We start from the raw sequence: 17383 nt of genomic DNA, 5'->3' as shown, positions 1-17383 counted from the left end.
CTTTTGGAGGGAGGGCCGGGTTGGGTGGATGGGTGTAGGAGAAACTGTGGGGGCTTGGAGGTTTCCCACTGCCATGGCGAGGGAGAGCAAGGGCTGATCCACCACCGGTCCCCGAGGAAGACCAGCCAGCAACAGGGGATTTTTGCCAGCTGGAAAACATGAATATTTATGAACCTGGACTAAAAAAAGACCAACACCAAACCTTGAAGGAATCTGGATGCATGTGAACACCCATCCGGGAAGCGGAGGCCCTGGGGCAGCAAACGGTGGGAGCTGGCACGTTGCTGCCGTGCCCACCGCGGTGCTCCGCCTGCGCTGTGGGTGCAGCTGGAGAAGGACATCATCGCTGCCGGCAGTGTCCCTGGCTTTTGGGGCACCCCTGGCCACAAAGCCAAAGTGTCACAAGGTCAACAGGCAGCCACCTTACACCTCCCAGCCTGGGGTCCCTTTCCTGGGTCACAACAGTTGAATGCGGCAGAGACAGACATTTTAGTCAGATAATCCAGGGACACCAGGGTCTGGAGGAGACCTGAAATGGTTGGGTTTTTCAGAAGCAGGAACATGTATGTGTAGGTGACTCTACCTGCTCAGTCAGATCCAGATGGGTCTGCTGCATCCAGGAAAGTTGCTCCATCGCAAGCTCCCCACCTGTGTTCAATGGACTAGTGGTTCCCCTGGAGACCAGGACATGACAACTTCCCTGCCAGGGCTCCTGCCAAGCCATGGGTAAGGCAGGTGGGCCCTAAACCTCCAATGTGTTGAGTCCCTGTTGAACTGGAGTGGAGGGAAGTAAGAGCCTGATGAGACCTGGATGCCTAAGCTCAGCTGGAGCTGGTTCCACTTGGGACTTTGAGCTAAGGTGGGTGTGTAATCGGTCACAGCAGTTCTTGAATTTGGGAGACCAACAAGCTCTGATGCTTCCCATCAGGGCTGGTAGGACCTGGCTCCCTGGGCTATGTGTCACTGGATGGGAGAGGTCACAGTGCCAGGTGCTGGCAGTATCAGAGGGGCTCTGGGTATGGGTATCTGCATCTCAGGTCTCCATCACTCATATGGGGTGGCAATAGGTCCCATCCACTGGCTTAAAAATGGACCTGGGAAGTTTGCAAAGAGCTGCGAGAACCAGCCACTGAGAGACAGTGAACTTGCAAAGGAGTAGGAGGGCGAAGCTACACCTGAGAAAGGCAGGAGTTACTTTTTGGGAGCTTTTTCTTTCACTCCTTTCCACCCCTCACCCAAAGACCCCTCCTGCTTGCCAGGAAACTTGGTTGGGGCAAGCATTTTGCCACCTGGCTTAAGCACGCACCAGTCAAGGAAACAATTCTGCAATTGAAAGAGGAAATCTCGGTCCCAGCTATTTCCAACCTCTATTGTTTGTTACTCAACTCATGCATTACACAGACCAGTAAGCAAAGCAGCAAGATTGCAACACTATGCATGTGCTTTCAGACATTTAATTTTAGCATTGCAAGAAGGATTTGTGGTATCAAGAAAGCCCAGTTCTAAGGAAAGAGGAAACCTGTGATTCTGACGCTTGATTTTGACCATAAAAGGAAGCAGATCATTTGGGTGACCTAACAGGTTTAGTCATTCTGTAATCCTCTGGGAGTCCAGCAAATCTCTGCTGGGGTTTTCCCATTCCCAAGGACCTGAGTTGTTTGGGAGCTCTGGGCAGGGCTGAAGTCTTTGAGTGACTGGAGCTTTGTTCCTCTGATTAAGATCCTGATCTTTGGACCTTTGCTCTGGGCAGCACGAGACTCACGCATGCCCATTCCCAAGCAGTATCATCAGGCTGAGAGAGGCTTTCCCAGCAAGTGTCAGACTTTGACACCACTCCTTCTATGGACACTGGGTCATTACATTTGTTTATAAGATGCTTGTCAATATGTTGTCCAAAATCTTCCCACCTTTCCCCAATACCAGATATCTCCTCAGCTGCACATGTAAAAAGCTGTTTGAAAAGAAGTTAAAATTAAGGAATTTAGGAAGAAGTGGAGCTCCTCATGGAGCTCCTGCACAGCACTGGGGACTGAGTTCAAAGCTGCAGAAGCCCCCTTTGCCTTGTCCTGCACCAAGCGTTCTTCTGCAGCGCGGCTTGGTCCCCTTCCAGTGGGGGAGTAAAAAGGCCCTCTGCACTGGGAAGAAAATTGGGATTGACACACAGCAGCTCTTCTCTGTGGAGCCAGGCCCTGAGACAGAGAGGACCTGCCTCCACGGTGAGCGAAGGTGGCTCATCTGGTGTTGGCTGCAGTCCCGCAGATACCCCGACCCTGTGTCACGGGGGATTCCCCCACCAGAAATGCACCAAAGAAATACACAGATCTACCAAAACCACCAAGGTTTGGTGATAAGTCCCCCTCGCCCCCAAACAGACAAATGCTAAACAAAGCCCAAACCTCACTAGTTCCTCACCCCATGGCTGCCAGGGCAAAGGCAGCAGGCTCTGGGATGAGGCTGGGATCCCTGCTCCCCACCCAGTCGTGGGCCAAACCCGTGCCCAGTGTGCCCCAATTTTCCCCCCGATGGCTGCAGGGATGGCTATCACCCCCAGGACTCCCTCGAGAGCCTCCTGCAAGCCTGCCCAGCCCTCAGGGGCATGACTGCAACGGCCGCTTCCTAAAATGCAGAAGCATCCTTGGGTTTGGTTTTTTTGTTTGAAATCTTGCAGATTTAACACGCTTTCAATTCCTCAAAAACGGGGTCCTGCACGTGACCAGAGGCACCATCCTCTTTCCTCCCCGTCCCTTCCCCTTCCACCAACACATGTGTCTGCAGCTGGTGATGGGATCCGGGGAGTCTCCTTTCTCCTTCTCCTTCTTTTTAGTGGTCCTTGGGGCTACAAGACGTGTCTCTTTCACTGAGAAGGCTACCAAACCCTGCCAGGTTGTGAAAGGGGAAAGCGGGAAGCTGGAGGAGCCAGAACAGGGGTGTGTTTTAAAGAAAGAAAGAAATCTTTCTTTTCCCAAGTACCTGGTTATGCAAGAACCCGAGGTTCTTGGTTTGACCGTGAGAAAAAAACATCATGACGGAGCGCTGGTCAAGGGTCAGCGTTGGCCCTGTTTGGTTTGTTGTGTCAATGAAAAAAGGGTGGGAAAAAGAAAAAAAAAGATGAAAGAAAAGAGCTCTTCTTGCTGCAGCAATTTAAATTGGATTGGACATCCTGGCTCACGTCTTCAAGGGCAGAAGGGCTGGGAATGGGTCCAGGCATCCAGGTGAGGGGCACCCTTGGACTCTGTGGGTTTTTTTTTGGTGTGAAGCAGGGCTGTGGGTTCTTTCCTCACCCCTGAGAGCTGAAGCAGTGCCAACAGAAGAAGGGTGTCCCGTGGGATTCTCCATCACTGTGCTGGTTCCCAACGGCAGCTTGGGAGCAGGGGAAGTGCTGAGCATCTTTCACATCTCTGGTCCTGGTGAGAAGCTCAGCCTGGCTGCTGGGTTGGAGACTGTGGAAAAGAAAGGGGCTGGAGAGTTGTGCTTATTGAGAGCTAAATTCAACTGCGCAGACCGGGGTAACTTCTGCTCCCATATATCCCTGCCCTCCCCATGCACAACACCCCAGTGGGACTTTCTCATCCAGTGAAAGCCCAGACCGTGAGACCAGAGGGCAAAGTCCTTGCAAGATGTCTTTGCTGGTTGATTGAGGTGGCTGAAGGCAGGACACGAGGACTTGGCAACGTTCCTCAGCATTTCATCCCGCAGCAGGTGCCCCTGAGCCCCCCGGGTGGATTCACATCAATGTGTCCTGCTGCAGGAACCAGAGCATGAGGGCAGTGCAAGAGAAGGCACTCCCAGGACACAGCTGGGATGGTCAAATCTATGGACAGGTGATGGAAAAGGGGCCAAGACCTCCAGGGAAAGAGGAGACACCGAAGGGGTTGGGCTGTTTCCATCTAGAGATATGGTGGCCACGGAGAGGTGGTCCATACTTACCCCTCACCCTGGTGTTACAGCTGGGCTCGCCGGGGAGGCAGTGATGGAGGTGAAGCACGGGTGTGCAGGTGGCCACCCGTGGGTGCCCTGTCCCCCCCGCTGGGCTGTTTTGCAGTCGCTGCTGGCCAAGGCAGGAATGCCAGGAATGCGAAATCCCGGCGCGCTGCCCTGTCGTCTGCCCCCCCCGCCGCTGCCCCCCACATCTCCGGCCCGTCGCAAGAACAGGATATTCACCCGAGCGACGCACACTCACACACGTCTTGTTATCAGGAAAAAACACTCAGTCAGCGTCTGGAATGGGCTCTGATTAACCGTGTGGCCACCGGGGCTTCCTCGTGGGGCCGGGGGGCAAAGTGCCCGCTTGTGACAGGGTAGGGGCAGGAGGCTGGGAGCAGGTTGGAGCCACCAGGGGAGGGCTGGAGGTGGACATCAAGTGCCGGCACAGCCCTGCTGTCACCCAGTGGTCCCTCACCACCTGCTCTCCCCCCTGGCAGAGCCACAGAGCGGCAGGGTGAGTCTCTACAGAGGGGAGCATCCAGCCCCACGGTGGGGGGTTCGCCCCCTACTCACCATGTCCCTCAGGCTGAGAGGTGGCCCCAGCCCCGTCTCCCCACGTCGGCCACCCCTGAGTCATGTCAACCCGTCCCCCCGCTTCCAGCGCCGGCTCTGCAAAGACGTCCTGTCTCAGGTAAACAGGATCTCGCCGCGCTGCGTGACCTTGTTTACCTCCCCGAAAGAATTTGGCTGGAATTTTTTTTTTTTCTTTTTTTTTTTTTTTCTTCCTAAGGGCTGGTGAGTCACCCCGCAGCAATGCGTGCTGCCTTTCCACACTGACTCACCCCCGCTGCCCCGCTCCCTCCCCTCTCCCTCCTGCCCCCCGGGGCAGGCCAGAAGCCCCCTGCTCGCCCGATGATGCAACCCGCAGGCCGCTGGTGGTGGCCATGGCCATGGTGGTGGTGTCTCTGCCACAGGAAGCACGGCCGAGTGCTCGGGCAGCCCCTGTGCCAAAACACAGGAAGAGCGCCGAGAAATTACCCCGAGCATTGTCAACTCCGAAAACACCAAAGAAAACAAAACAAAGCAAAAAACAACCCCCCTCAAAAAAAAAAAAAAAAATAATTGGCCTCCCTAGAACAATTGCCCAGAAGAAAAGAAAAGAGAAAAAAAAAAAAAAAAAAAGAAGCCAATGGACCTGGCCCAGCGCCAGGACCCTTGTTTTCCTTTCCCAACACAATGCACGTTAAATAATATTTCCTTCTTGCAACAAGGCTCTCCTGGGCTGGTTTTTGTTTTTCACCCCTGCTGCACAGGGGTCGGTCAGCACGGATGGCTCCTGTCACGGCAGCGTTGGCATTTTGGGGCTGCTGCTCATCCCCACCACCATGGATCACCCATTCCCAGCACCATGGAGGAGCAGGAGCCATCTGCTGCCCCCCAGCTTTCCTGTGGGGACTGGGGGCTCTTCAGCATGTCTCCTGACCTCTCCCATCCACCAGCATGACCCAGGCTTAGCCGCTTTGCAGGATAATATCTCCTCAAGGTAAGCTAGGTGGCCATCCCAAGCCACCCCCATGTAGCCAAACCCAAGATATGACGACATCCATGATAGCTAATCACGGCGGTCGTATCATATACATCAATTTATTTCCAGATTAAATAAAACAGAATAGCAAAACAATATACATCAGGCATGGGATGAAAGGTTTCATGACATTTCTGGCCAGGCTTCCTGGCTGAGATGAGGGGAACCCCTGTTACTTGCACCTTGGCTCTTCAGTTCCCATTTGGCTCACACTTAGCTTTCCTTTCTTCGGGATTTCTCTTCCCAATGACAGTGTCACTGGCACCCAACTGACTGCATTTAAAGTCTGTGTTGTGGGGGAATCCAAGTAAAACTGTTTTTGTTTATTCTAACTTCTTTCCTGAGACATCTAGCATCTGAGACACCACGCCTCTCATTTGTTGGCAGTGTCAATCAACAGTCTTCAAGGGGCTGATCAGATCCGTATCTCTCTCTGAGGATTATTGGGATTTCTGATTAAATAGCAGGTGCAAGAAGGAAAGGAGTTGCCCTTTGAAAAATCAAAATGGAGCCTTTGTACACAAAATGGCATTACTTCAGCCGTAAACATGTCTCCCCAGATTTCTGCTTTCTTACATGAGGACATGGGCTGCTGGGCAAGATGGACCCAGTAGACCTTGGGTGCTCACAGACACAGCACATCTCTGTTCCAACAAGGCTCAGCACTCAGCCAACAGCATGCACAGCTGGCCAGCCTTGTCCTGGCACCAGAAAAGAGGGACAGGCTCTGCAGTGGAGGAGCAGATGGCAGGTGTAGGTAGGCAGGCATTTGACATACATGTCCACTGACGCCCTCAGTTGAGCAAACTCATTTGTTTCAAGGATTGACCTTGTGCGCTGACACTCCTGAGGCAATCCAGATCCCACCTACCCACGTTGTATGGGCTCAAACGTCAGGTCCTGCCTCCGGGTGATGGATTTGTGTTCTGGATAATAATAAATGCCTTGTGAAAGTGACATCTTCTTGACACTGGTTTGGTCTGTCCTTCTCCCACCCAGAAGAAGGTGGTGCTACAGGGTGTACGTGGTCAGTCACATCTGCTGTCAGGGCAACCTCTTGGTCAGTGAAAGCTGGTTTCTGAGCAAAGGTTTGCCTTTGAGGCAAAGAGGTTTTGGAGATGGATTAGAGAGAGGTCTTTAGGAAGGAAACCGGGGCAGAGCTGGATGCAGCACACAGCCTTGCAGAAGTGTTTGTCCTTCCCCTCTGCTCACTGTGCCCTCCATGTGTATCCAAACCCATCCGTGTGTGGTGGTAACTCTGGTTGCTCACCGGGGCAGAAATCTCACCTTCTTGGGATTCACCTTTCAGCAGATGTCTAAACATCGGCTCTGAAGTCTCAGCCAGCTGTCTCAGCTCCCTCCATAGTCAACGGAGCCAAATGGGCAAGTCCAGAAAGCAACTTAATTCCCCGGCTTAACTTTTTTTAAGGATGGGATGAATCATTCTGTGGCAGTGCTCAACGGTCTCCTTTGTCTAGAGGAGGAGACAAGGGCTGCTAGTGTTTGACTGCTTCATTTTCAGTCAGCTCAATTTAAGGTGCTTAATTTTTAGCTGGCAAACACCGAGCGCAGTGAATCCCACCTCAGGACAACAATGTGCCAGTGTATGACAAGCAGCAGCAAGTCTGGGAACACGGCTCCTGCCTTGATTTATTTAACGACTACAGTTAGTGTTAAAATTTGATCATGGGAACCGCTGCCTCAGCGAAATTCAGCTTGCTCAACATGCAGAGCTTGCCTCGTCCTCCAATGGCGTTGTCAAAGAATATGTCCCTCGGGGACCTTGGAACATGTAGGAAAGAGCTGCTGGGGCTAGCAACTTGCTTCTGAGCCTGGGGTTTTCCCTGGATCTGGCACGGCACTCGTTTTTATCAGCTGCCAAACCTTTGGCAATTCACCAGCTCCTGATAACACTAGTAAAAGCCTGGAATAGCCAAACCTAAAGATTTGGCCCAAATTACTGGGTCTATGTGTCCTCATGCCTGGTGGGAGCAACCAGGTTGACCACATTTGCCTCCATGTGGGGGTCAGCCCTTGTGAACAGGTCTGGGGGATGGAGAGAGGGGCTGCCGGGAATTCTCCCTCCCACCGGTGAGAACTTGATGGAAACTTTTATCCGGCAAAATATTAGTTGCTTGGCCTCTTCTGCTAAGGGAGCAGGTGCTGGAGGTTGTTTGTCTAGCTGATTAAACAAATCCCAGCGTTCCCCGCCAGATCAGGTGAAGTCAAGTCTTTTCAGCTGCCCCATCCCTACGAGCCCATCAAGCAGCATTCAGCAGCTCAGTTACTGCTGAATGTTCAGCTTTGAGGGACAGAGTGTCGTTCTGGCCATAGCCCCAATGACAACCAAGAGGTTGGCTTTGAAATGGCTCTTGGAAATGCTGCACAACTAGGATAAATAGAGGGCAACACTTCCATCAGGATAGTTCAGGTTGTCTTGATATTGCTGTGAATGTGCTCTTCAAACCATTTTTAATGGTCTTCAGGACTCAACCTTGGAGGCCCATGTAGATAAGTGATGGGCTTGGCTGGTCATGGAACCCTTTGCATGTTGAAATCTGTGTCAGTCTCATGCCTACTCACCAGGTTAAGGTATTTTCAAGGTGACTATCAGAACAACCTCTTCCCCTAGCAACCTGTCACTGAGATCATGAGCTATTTCAACTGGGAAAATCCATCTCTGGTTCTGTTTTCTCCCCCACTTGCACCCCATTTGTGGCTGCTCTGCTAACTACAATGCATGATCCCATTTGGGTTATGGAGGCAGGGACACATCTGGGACGTGTGATGAAAACCCTCCAGGCTGATCTGTGTCACAGAAAGTGGGAAGGAATGGTGGTGACCTCAGCCAGAGCTGAGTGACAAAATGTCATGTGAACACTTTTAAAAGGAGATGTAAGACATACCACATTTATTTGGTATCTCCCAGCTCTTTCTACTCAGGTATAAACCTCCTGCAGATGATGCCAACCCTACATTGAATGAAAGATCGCTAGCTCAGTGATCCACCAATGTATCACTGCTCTCACCTTCTGAGAATAAAGGTGTCACTGGAGATACACTTTTACGTTCCTCATGCAATTTGTGCCTTACTGAGTGTTTTCATTACCGTTTCTCTTGTACATCCCTTTTTAAACAAACTACCCACTCCCAAAACCACTGGCTGTGGTCATGTGGAGCTGCAGCAGGCTGCTTTGGGATGAGGCACATCCATAGTGACAGTTTTACGGTGACACCTAGAAGGTTGATTGTGTATTTTTCCTCCTGTTTAAATTATTTGCATGTTTATCCCACAAAACAGTTCTATAGATTGGCAACTTTATTTTCACGAACGCCTTTTTCTAGGTGTTATGATGACCAGTTACTCTACAGAGTCCTACATCTTTTAGGGTGGGGTCGCTTACCCTTTTGACCAAATTGTACCAAGACCTGTCTTTCTGTTGGGTTTTGCAAGCAGAGGGTGCTGTAGCCATCAATCAGATTTCCTCAGCAACAAATCGAACTGCGTTGCAATTTCAGGCTCTTGCTGAGAAAACTTTCTGAAACTCAGTCTAAGGCTGTGTGACTTCAGATGGGAAGCGTAACTGCCTACTGAGAAAAATGGGAACATACGCTCCATTTTAAGCCCATTACAGAAAGGAATTACTTAGAATCACGCGGACGCAAAGCTAATATCATCCTCTAGATAGTAACTGCTGCATCTAGTACTTCTCAGCAATGTGCAGAAATAGAAGTGGCCAGAAATCTACCCAGACAAAAGCCAAGTTGGTTTCTTCTTTTTTTTCTTTTTTTTCCTTTTTTTTTTTTTCCTGATGTCATTCGGGTGCCCAGACGTGGCTGCTGAGCTGCAAATATCCCCTTGGCCTGACTGTGTCCCCATGCTCCCTCCTCGCCCCAGTTCTCCCAGACACCTGCAGTTTTCTTTGAAGCGGGGACGTGGTGAGCGTTTCCCAGAGACATGTCAGGGCGCAGAGGGAAAAGCAGAGAGATGGATTCTATCTGTCAACTCGCGATGAAATACAGTGACACCCACCCCCCCCAAGCCCCAAAAGAAAGCTTAATTTTTTTCTGGTTAAAAAAAAAAGTGTTTGGCTCAATCCCTAGACCAGCTGCTTCCTACATAAATAAGAGGCATGCACAGCGTACAGAAAGGAATATTTGACATTCCTAATCAATTAGATAAGGGGAAAAAACAGTCCATTTTCCTGTTGAAAATAAAATTATCGTGGTTACTTCAGATTTCAAGGGCATTTATCTTTCAGTTTCAGACAGAGGGGCACTGGGTAGGCTGCAGGTTACTGACCCGGGGCTGGGGAATGACTGAGCTGTCAGCTGGGATGGAAGGAGCCCAGGTCCTGCTCTAGCGGGGCTCTGGGGCAGGAATAGCTGTGGCACTTGCCAGCCAAGTCAGGTGTGCCTTGGTAGAGCCAGGCTTTTGCGAGGACTGAGCCAGGGCTGGGATAACTGGCAGCGCTGGGGGAGGGAGTGAAAACACCTCCAACCAAATTGTTCAAGGGAAGCGCTCCCAGATCTTGCCCATACACTCCCTGGCTTTGAAAAAAAAATTGTATAAACATTTACCCAAGGAAATTCCAAGGAAATTAAGGTGAGGGAGAAGGTGGCTGGATGGCTGTAAAAGAGCACAGGCACCTTCCCTACCTGAGTTCAGCTGAGAACATTTAAGTTGAAGAGGCACAACCTGAGACCTGTTGGGTACCTTCTACTCAAAAGCTCCTGGCCCCAGGTCAGGTGCCGGGCATCGCTGCTGGCCCCACAGCAGAGGCGGGAGCCACATTCGCAGTGGCATGGTGCCTGCTCCTTGAAGACCACGTCTGGCCAGCAGCCCTTGAGGCTTCTCCACGGGCCGTTGGAGAAAGGATAAGACTTTTGAGAGGACGGCTCTGCTGTCTCCCAGTTGAGGGGAAAGCAGCAGCCCCATGGTGCTGCCCTTTGCCCTGCCTCGGTGCAGCCGGGGCAGGAGATGGACTGCAGCTCTTTGCACGGGTTTTACCCCAAAGCAGCTCCAGCTCCCCACCCCCGTGCAGTTCCTGGAGACTTCAGGCCCAGGCGGCCGTATCGGAAGTCTTGATTGCTGCTGCTTTGCTTTTGCAATACCACTTCTGTGTTCTTCCAGGATTTGTCAGGACAGCGTGTTTTCCCAGGAAAAAAAAAAAACAACAACACAAACCCACGCAAATAGGGAAACGAAGCATCTGAGCCTCCGAACCTCTGCTGAGACCCGGAGGAGCCCTCTGCAGACTGGGTTCCCCCGCGAAATCCTGGGCCTGTAGTGCCACCTAATGAACAAGCCCCGTGCAGAGCCCAGATTCAAGCCATCGAGTGCAGGGAAATAAGGCAAAGGACTCCTCGGGGCACTTCATTCCTCTCTAATGCCTTTTCCCTCTCCCAGTGCTTCAAAAATTACTTATTCCACCCTTACAACCCAGCCATTAGGCAGCAAGTAATACCAACCCTGTTCTGTGGACAAGTCACAGAGCAGCTTTTTTTGCCAAGCCCCAAAATACACAAGACAAGTCAAAGGTGGTTGAGTAACAAATTAGAGTAACTCCTTTCCCTGCACCACTTCTGGAAACAGTGCTTCCAAGGGACAGGACAGAGAGGTGACACGGTGCAGAGTGTTGCAACCTGCACCCTCCTCCTGGGAGTCACCAGCTTGTTGCTGCTGTCACCCTCCTGAGTGACAAGCCATGAACTCCTATTTTTTAGGAGGCAGAAGTTGGGCTCCATTTGATCGGTGAGAACAACGGTCGGGCATGACAATCAGGAATGGCTCTAAATGGCCTAAATGACATTCCCACAGGAAGAAACCAGCTGGTGCTCAGTTTTTAGGTGGGAAATCATCAAAGAGAAGGAGAACAAATGCTCCACACACAGCGTAAATCACAGATCACAGAATCTTCATGGTTGGAAGGGCCCTTTGAGATCATCGAGTCCAACCACAAAGATTCATGCCAGTCACAGCTGCCTTCTCAGACCCAGAAAGCAAGACAATGAGGTTCTTCCCAGTACTGCATTCAGGTTTCTGGCTCTGCTGATATTAAGAAGACACCCCAAAGGCTAAACCATCACCCAGGACAAGGAGACAGCAAGCAGAAAATGTTTGAGAGCTCAATCCTTCCCCTGGAGCTTAGGAGTTAGGGCTGTGCATTCTTCCTCTTCCTTCTACTTTCTCTGTCATGATCTCAGGTCAGACACCCATCAGAGGAGAGGCCTCTTGTCAAGGTACCATTGCAGAGGACAGCATGTGTATAAGTGGTACCTGTGTGGTCAGAGCCCTCTCCCAGAAAGTGGGAGGTCTGAACTAGGTATTCTCCTCATCCTGCAGGGACTTCAGTGTGGTCTTTCCACCATCCTAGTCCACTCTACCCCACATAGCATGGCAGGACAGGGCACAGTATAATATGGTGTGGAAGAAGAGCACCTCCTAGCTTCTGCGTCCCAAGGGCACATAACCCAGATGTGTCCTGCCGTGAAGGTTGGGTGCCTGCTTCTGGCACTAAAGCAGGAGATCTGAACACAAATGCCAATCACATCACGGACTGTGCAGATGCTGAACCCTCAACTAAGTGTGAAACAGACTCTGGCCCTATACCTGGTTTTTAAGTCTTTCAAAATTTTCAGAGTGCTTCAGGCATGAAGAAAGGGAATACTGCATCTCTGGTCCCTTCACAGTGGAAAGATCAGGGCACATGCACTGCCTCATGCAAACAGTCCTCTGTGAAAAGAAACATTTTTAGGGCTGGATGCTCTACAGGTAGGAGGTGCCGTGAGAGGATCATACATGAGAGTGGGAGTTTTTGGGGAGTTTTAAGCGATGAACAGCTGAAGAATTTTCTATAGAGCCTGTGGGAGCCGTGGCTTTTCAAAGACATATCACATGTCCACAGATGGGCAGGCTTTCACTAAAACAACAAAACTCTAATTAATTGAAACAACAAAGCTCAATTTCATTGAAACCACAAAAATATTTTTTAAAACAACAAACCCCAAGAGCATTCATTTTCCCTTGCCCACCCACACTTCAAGTCTAGGCTTCAGAGCACTGAAAATCCTACTCCAGCTTCCCATAGAGGAACTGTGTACTGTCACTGCGGTGACACAGAAGTGCTCAGCAGTCAAAGTGGCCCAGAGAGAAGGAAGACCATTCTCTAGCTAAGTGTTTATCTTGGAAGGTGGAGACCGGCATTTCAGCACCTTCACTAGGACCTGTTTATGTATTTCACATGAGGTAGGCGATGGATAACATACACACACAGCCAAGGATTGGGATTGGGACACAGATCTCCCCTTGCCCAGGAGAATGACCATGAAGATGAGATGTGTCACACCTGCTCCCCAGCCCAATGAACTCTGAATTTGCCTTGCACCAAGCGAGACAACTGCAGGGGGTGAATGTGTGCTCCCCTTGCTCCTGAGATAGATAACAGACTGGTGTTTGGGGCAGTTTCCCAGAAGGTGGGATTTCATCATCCTGAAGACAGAGGAGGGACCGGACCTTGACCACCAGCACTGCTGGGTGTGTGCTATAACTGTTGAGCTATTGTTTAACAGGTAAGAAAACAAGTCCTCTACCAGCGGCATTTTCAAAGAAAAAGGGTCGCTGCTATTTTCTGTACTGATCCTGCTCTGGGAAGTAGCTGAGCTCTTCAAGGAAGACTGGGAAGAAACACCTACCTGGTGGTTCCCAGTCACACCTATGTGCAAGCCAAGGTGCAGAGGAAAACTGAGCAGCCCACCAAGGGCTTGTCCACCACTTGCCAAGGGACAAGTTCTAGCTGTGTGGTGTTTAGAGGATCATAGTCTGGGATTCAGTGCTTGCCATCCCATTTAGACGGTGCTCCAGGTGCCTCACACCTGTGCCCAAGGCACGGCCACAATGAAAGAGAAATGCTGGGTGCTCTGATCTAAAGAGGACAAAAGGCTGCAGTAGACAATTGTCATGTATGTGTTGTAAGGAGTGGAGAAATCTCGTGCTGGGCAAATAGGTGTTAAGGGGGGCAGTGAAATGACATTGAACCACAGGAAGTATTTTTTTCACGGCAGACCCCAACCAGATCTCTCAGAGGGACCTAATCTTGGGCCATATGACCTTTCTTCCAACCCTGAGGACTGTCTCCTGTGGCCAAGGCAAGGGGACTTCCATGATTGTTTTCTTTGTGTGTGCTGTGTAACCCCTGGAGGCAGCACCTAAAGGGGCCTATAGGAGAGGAGAGGGACTATTTATCAGGGAGTGGAGTGATGGGGTAAGGGTTTTAAACTGATAGAGAGAAGATTTAGATTAGATATTAGGAAGAAATTCTTTACTGTGAGGGTGGTGAAACACTGGAACAGGTTATCCAGGGAAGTGTTCAAGGCCAGGCTGGATGGGGCTTTGAGCAACCTGGTCTAGTGGGAGGGCATGGCAGGGGGGTTGGAACTCGTTGATCTTTAAGGTCCCTTCCAACCTGAACCATTCTATGATTCTATGAAACCGAGGAGCTGCCTCGACAGGCAGCAGAGGACAGCTGCATTCTTTCCACAGGTTTTAAGAAACTGACGTTAAACGCATTAATCGATAGGGGCATACAAACAGGGTTGTTTTTCTGGGCTCAACTGCACAAATATTCTGTGCATCCTGCCTGTCCCTCAGCCCACTCTTCTTTGCTGAGCCAGCTCGGGGGTCTGGGTGGGCTGCTCTCCTGGGCCAGGGCAGCACTGACCCTGCCTGTCAGCTGTCCTTTATTTCTGCCACCCGTTACCAGGCTGCCTGCTGAAAACATGACCTGGGTATAAAATGGACCTGCGCTCGCAGAACAGCTCGATGAGTGCCATCTACTGATAATTAAACATACAGCACGGCAGAGAGAGAGAGGCTGGTTTTCCTGCCGAGGCGGTGATAGATGGCACACGGCATGGGCAGCACGGTTCTTCATGGCTGCCAGCTCCCGCGACGTTAGGGAGTCGTGGCAGCACCGCGCTCGTCGCCTGCCAAGGCTGGCTTCTTGCTGCAAGGTCGTTTCTTGAAGCTTCATCAAGCAGCATTTCTTCAGGGGATGTGCCGGGTTGTTTTGAAGCTGTGCTGATCTTTGCTGCAGTCTTCTGGAAAAAAAAAAAAAAAAAAAAATCTTTGGCAGGATTAGGCTTGGTAGACTATAAATGACCATTAATAATTTTTTAGTGTTAATGTAAGTGCTTGTATCAACTGGAAGTTGAATCGCTCAATCAGACTAGTAGCAATTAAAATGGTAATTTTTCTGTACTAGATTCTGCTTGCAATTTTGACTCCAGTAAAACTCTTTGAAGTTAATTGGAATTTTGATTAAAGGCTCCTGGATCTGGGTCTCCGAATTCGTACTAAGGAAGGTTCAATATTTGCTTTGGTTTTCTGCACATTGAGTTCACTGCTATATATTAGTGTGACTGTACAACAATTAGTTGTAACAAGAACAACTCCAATAAAGATTGCTGTAATCTAGTTCTTGATATATTTTAGAAAAGGTCTTTTATCACAGAATGCCCTTTAAAGTGCTGCTAAAGCAGGCTGTAAGATCTGAAAAAAAACTTGATTGCTTAAATTGTTTGCCTTAATTATTTCTAGTCCCCTATAAATTGGCTCAGTAACATTCACTTAACGGTAATGCAGAACTTGGTATGGGGAGGGAGGAACGCACGTGTTCTTGCTCTTCAGTTTTTGGTCGTCAATGCCAAAAAAAAGACCCTACAGAAATTACATTATAACCAGTAGTAGAATGAAAAGTAACTGTGGTGTAACAGCTTTAAAAAGTAACATTTTTGCCCAAAGTGTTGCAAAACAAATTCCAAACAAACAAACCCTCTGCAAAAAAACAAACCAACCCAAACAAAGCCAAGAACTGGCTGAACTATGGTGAGACAATTAGTAGCGTATTCTGAAATTAACATGAGGCACGAGGCACCCAAAAAACCCGGGGGAGGATTGTCCTCGCAGGGCTCCTGTCTCACACAGGGTTCTTTGCAGTCAGTGCCACCAACTGCACCTGAGAGCGGAGCCCCCGTGAAGGAAGGAGGATTTGCAGGGAAAAATCCCCCCTGGCAAACAAGGAAGGCATATTTTGGTTATGATGTCGTGGGATTCGCCTGGAACTTTGCTGCATGCTGATGTCATTCCCTGGACAGATTTCATCACTCATCCTTCCAGGCAAAGGAATGTCATTTTTGGAAAGCTGCACCATAACCGTTGCAAGTATTGCTTGAACTTCAGTTGAGTCAGTTGCCGGTGTGAGGAAAGGGGAAAGCAGAAAGAAAGAAGAATAATACTGCAGAAATTATACTGCCAATATTGAGCGTGAGGGTTCTTGTTGTATACCTCTATTTATAAGAAGAGTATATAGTTTGCAATCAAAATGCAGGTTGATTTGCTTTGTATTCATTAACAAAGTTTAATTTTGAAAAATATATATGCATATATCCCTGGTCACAAAAAGACACACATTAAATAACAAGTTGCAAATATCCCATACCAAGAAGTGCAACTGTTTATCAATAACGGATTTATCTGCAAGCTTGTTGTGACTGTGGGATTAATTTATCTTTTTTTTTAATCCTAAAGTAGTCGTTGCAGCACAGTATCTTTCGTTTTCCAGTTCAGCACCACAGTAATTGGATTCAAGTGCAAGGAAAGGGATTAAAACCAGGTCATTCCAATTCAGAGAAATGATCTGGTTTTCTTTTGTCTTTAGTTTTTCTGAAGTTCCCAATTTTGAGATAAAATTTACTTTGTATCTCAAATATTTTCCCTCTGTTTCTAAATCATAGAAACTTAAAATAGGAAAGACTAAAAAGATCAAAGCTTATTATTATTATTATTTTGCAATACAGTACCAAATCCATGAATATTCAACGGATATGATGCGACAGAGCCAAAACTGTGTTACAAACTGCTAGGTTTATTTAATGGTTAGCCCAACGCTCACAATTCCCGACAGTGAACTTTGAGTTGTTGAATGGCTGTGGCAAGAATGGGCTTATTCTTAACCCCTGCCAGTTACTGCATCCACGTGTCTGGATCGGGTACGTTGTGTGAAAATTATCACTTTTGGACTAAATGACTAATACATGTATTAACTCGCTCTCACTGAAGGCTTCCTTTTGTATAATATTTGCCATTTATACAGTAAGGTTCATCCCTAAAGTCTCAGCCTTTGCATGCAAACAGCATCCAGAGACGTTCAGCGCTGGAGGAGCAATGGAGCACAGCTGTGGGAGGAAAGGTAGCAACTACACGTGTGGAAATAAGTCCCCGCTCCCCTAGGAGGCTTTAAAAAATAAACGACAGGGTGGCAGGGGTTGGAGGGGACCTTCGGAGACCATCGAGTCCGACCCCCCTGCCAAAGCAGGTTCACCCGGAGCAGGTTGGACAGGAAGGCGTCCAGGAGGGTTTTGGATGCCTCCAGAGAAAGAGACTCCACAGCCTCTCTGGGCAGCCCGGGTGTGCGATGCCCACGAAGCCCCTCAGCCCTCACGGAGGAGGCACTCGGAGCCGGTGCCTGGACAAGGCGAGCCACACCGGATTCCTTCTGCACCGGGCCGGCCCGCTCCCGCCTCCACACTTCGGTCAGCCAGCGGTTTCCCACCCGCCGCCGCCGGTGACAGGCGACCGCCGCGGGCCGTTCCTGTGGGAGAACACTCGTTAAACAAACACCAGCTGCTCGGCGGCGGCTGGAGGCCGCGCCGGCGGCGGGCACCGCTTCCTTAATGTTTTGGGCCCTTTACCATGAGGAAAGCGGGTTCCCAGCCGCAGCCGGGGTCGCGCAGAGGGAGGGAAAACCGGGGGGGGAAAGCCGGGGCTGAGGGGGCGGCGGCGGCGGCGGCCCCTCAGGCGGCTCCCGCCCAAGC

General features: G+C 49.9%; 1 protein-coding gene and 1 long non-coding RNA gene across 2 annotated transcripts in view; one reads left to right on the top strand and one right to left on the bottom strand.

Annotated features, from left to right (window-relative positions):
• Positions 1 to 1440: 1440 nt before the first annotated feature.
• On the bottom strand, positions 1441 to 4609 carry LOC106901163. The gene is made up of 2 exons (XR_001414263.1): positions 4498 to 4609; positions 1441 to 3440 (listed from the first exon to the last, which is right to left on the bottom strand). It is a non-coding gene; the product is annotated as an uncharacterized LOC106901163 (long non-coding RNA).
• A 12374-nt stretch (positions 4610 to 16983) lies between these two features.
• The window catches only part of CBX7 (chromobox 7), an 11434-nt gene continuing 11034 nt past the window's right edge, over positions 16984 to 17383 (top strand). The window contains exon 1 of the mRNA XM_014963284.1: positions 16984 to 17133. Within this exon, the coding sequence (XP_014818770.1) occupies positions 16984 to 17133 (150 nt within the window). The remainder of the gene's footprint in view (positions 17134 to 17383) is intronic.

This window comes from Calidris pugnax, unplaced genomic scaffold, assembly GCF_001431845.1.
Source record: "Calidris pugnax isolate Ruff unplaced genomic scaffold, ASM143184v1 scaffold44, whole genome shotgun sequence".
In the NCBI taxonomy this organism is placed as follows: domain Eukaryota; kingdom Metazoa; phylum Chordata; class Aves; order Charadriiformes; family Scolopacidae; genus Calidris; species Calidris pugnax.
This window is presented reverse-complemented; position numbering and strand designations above follow the sequence as displayed.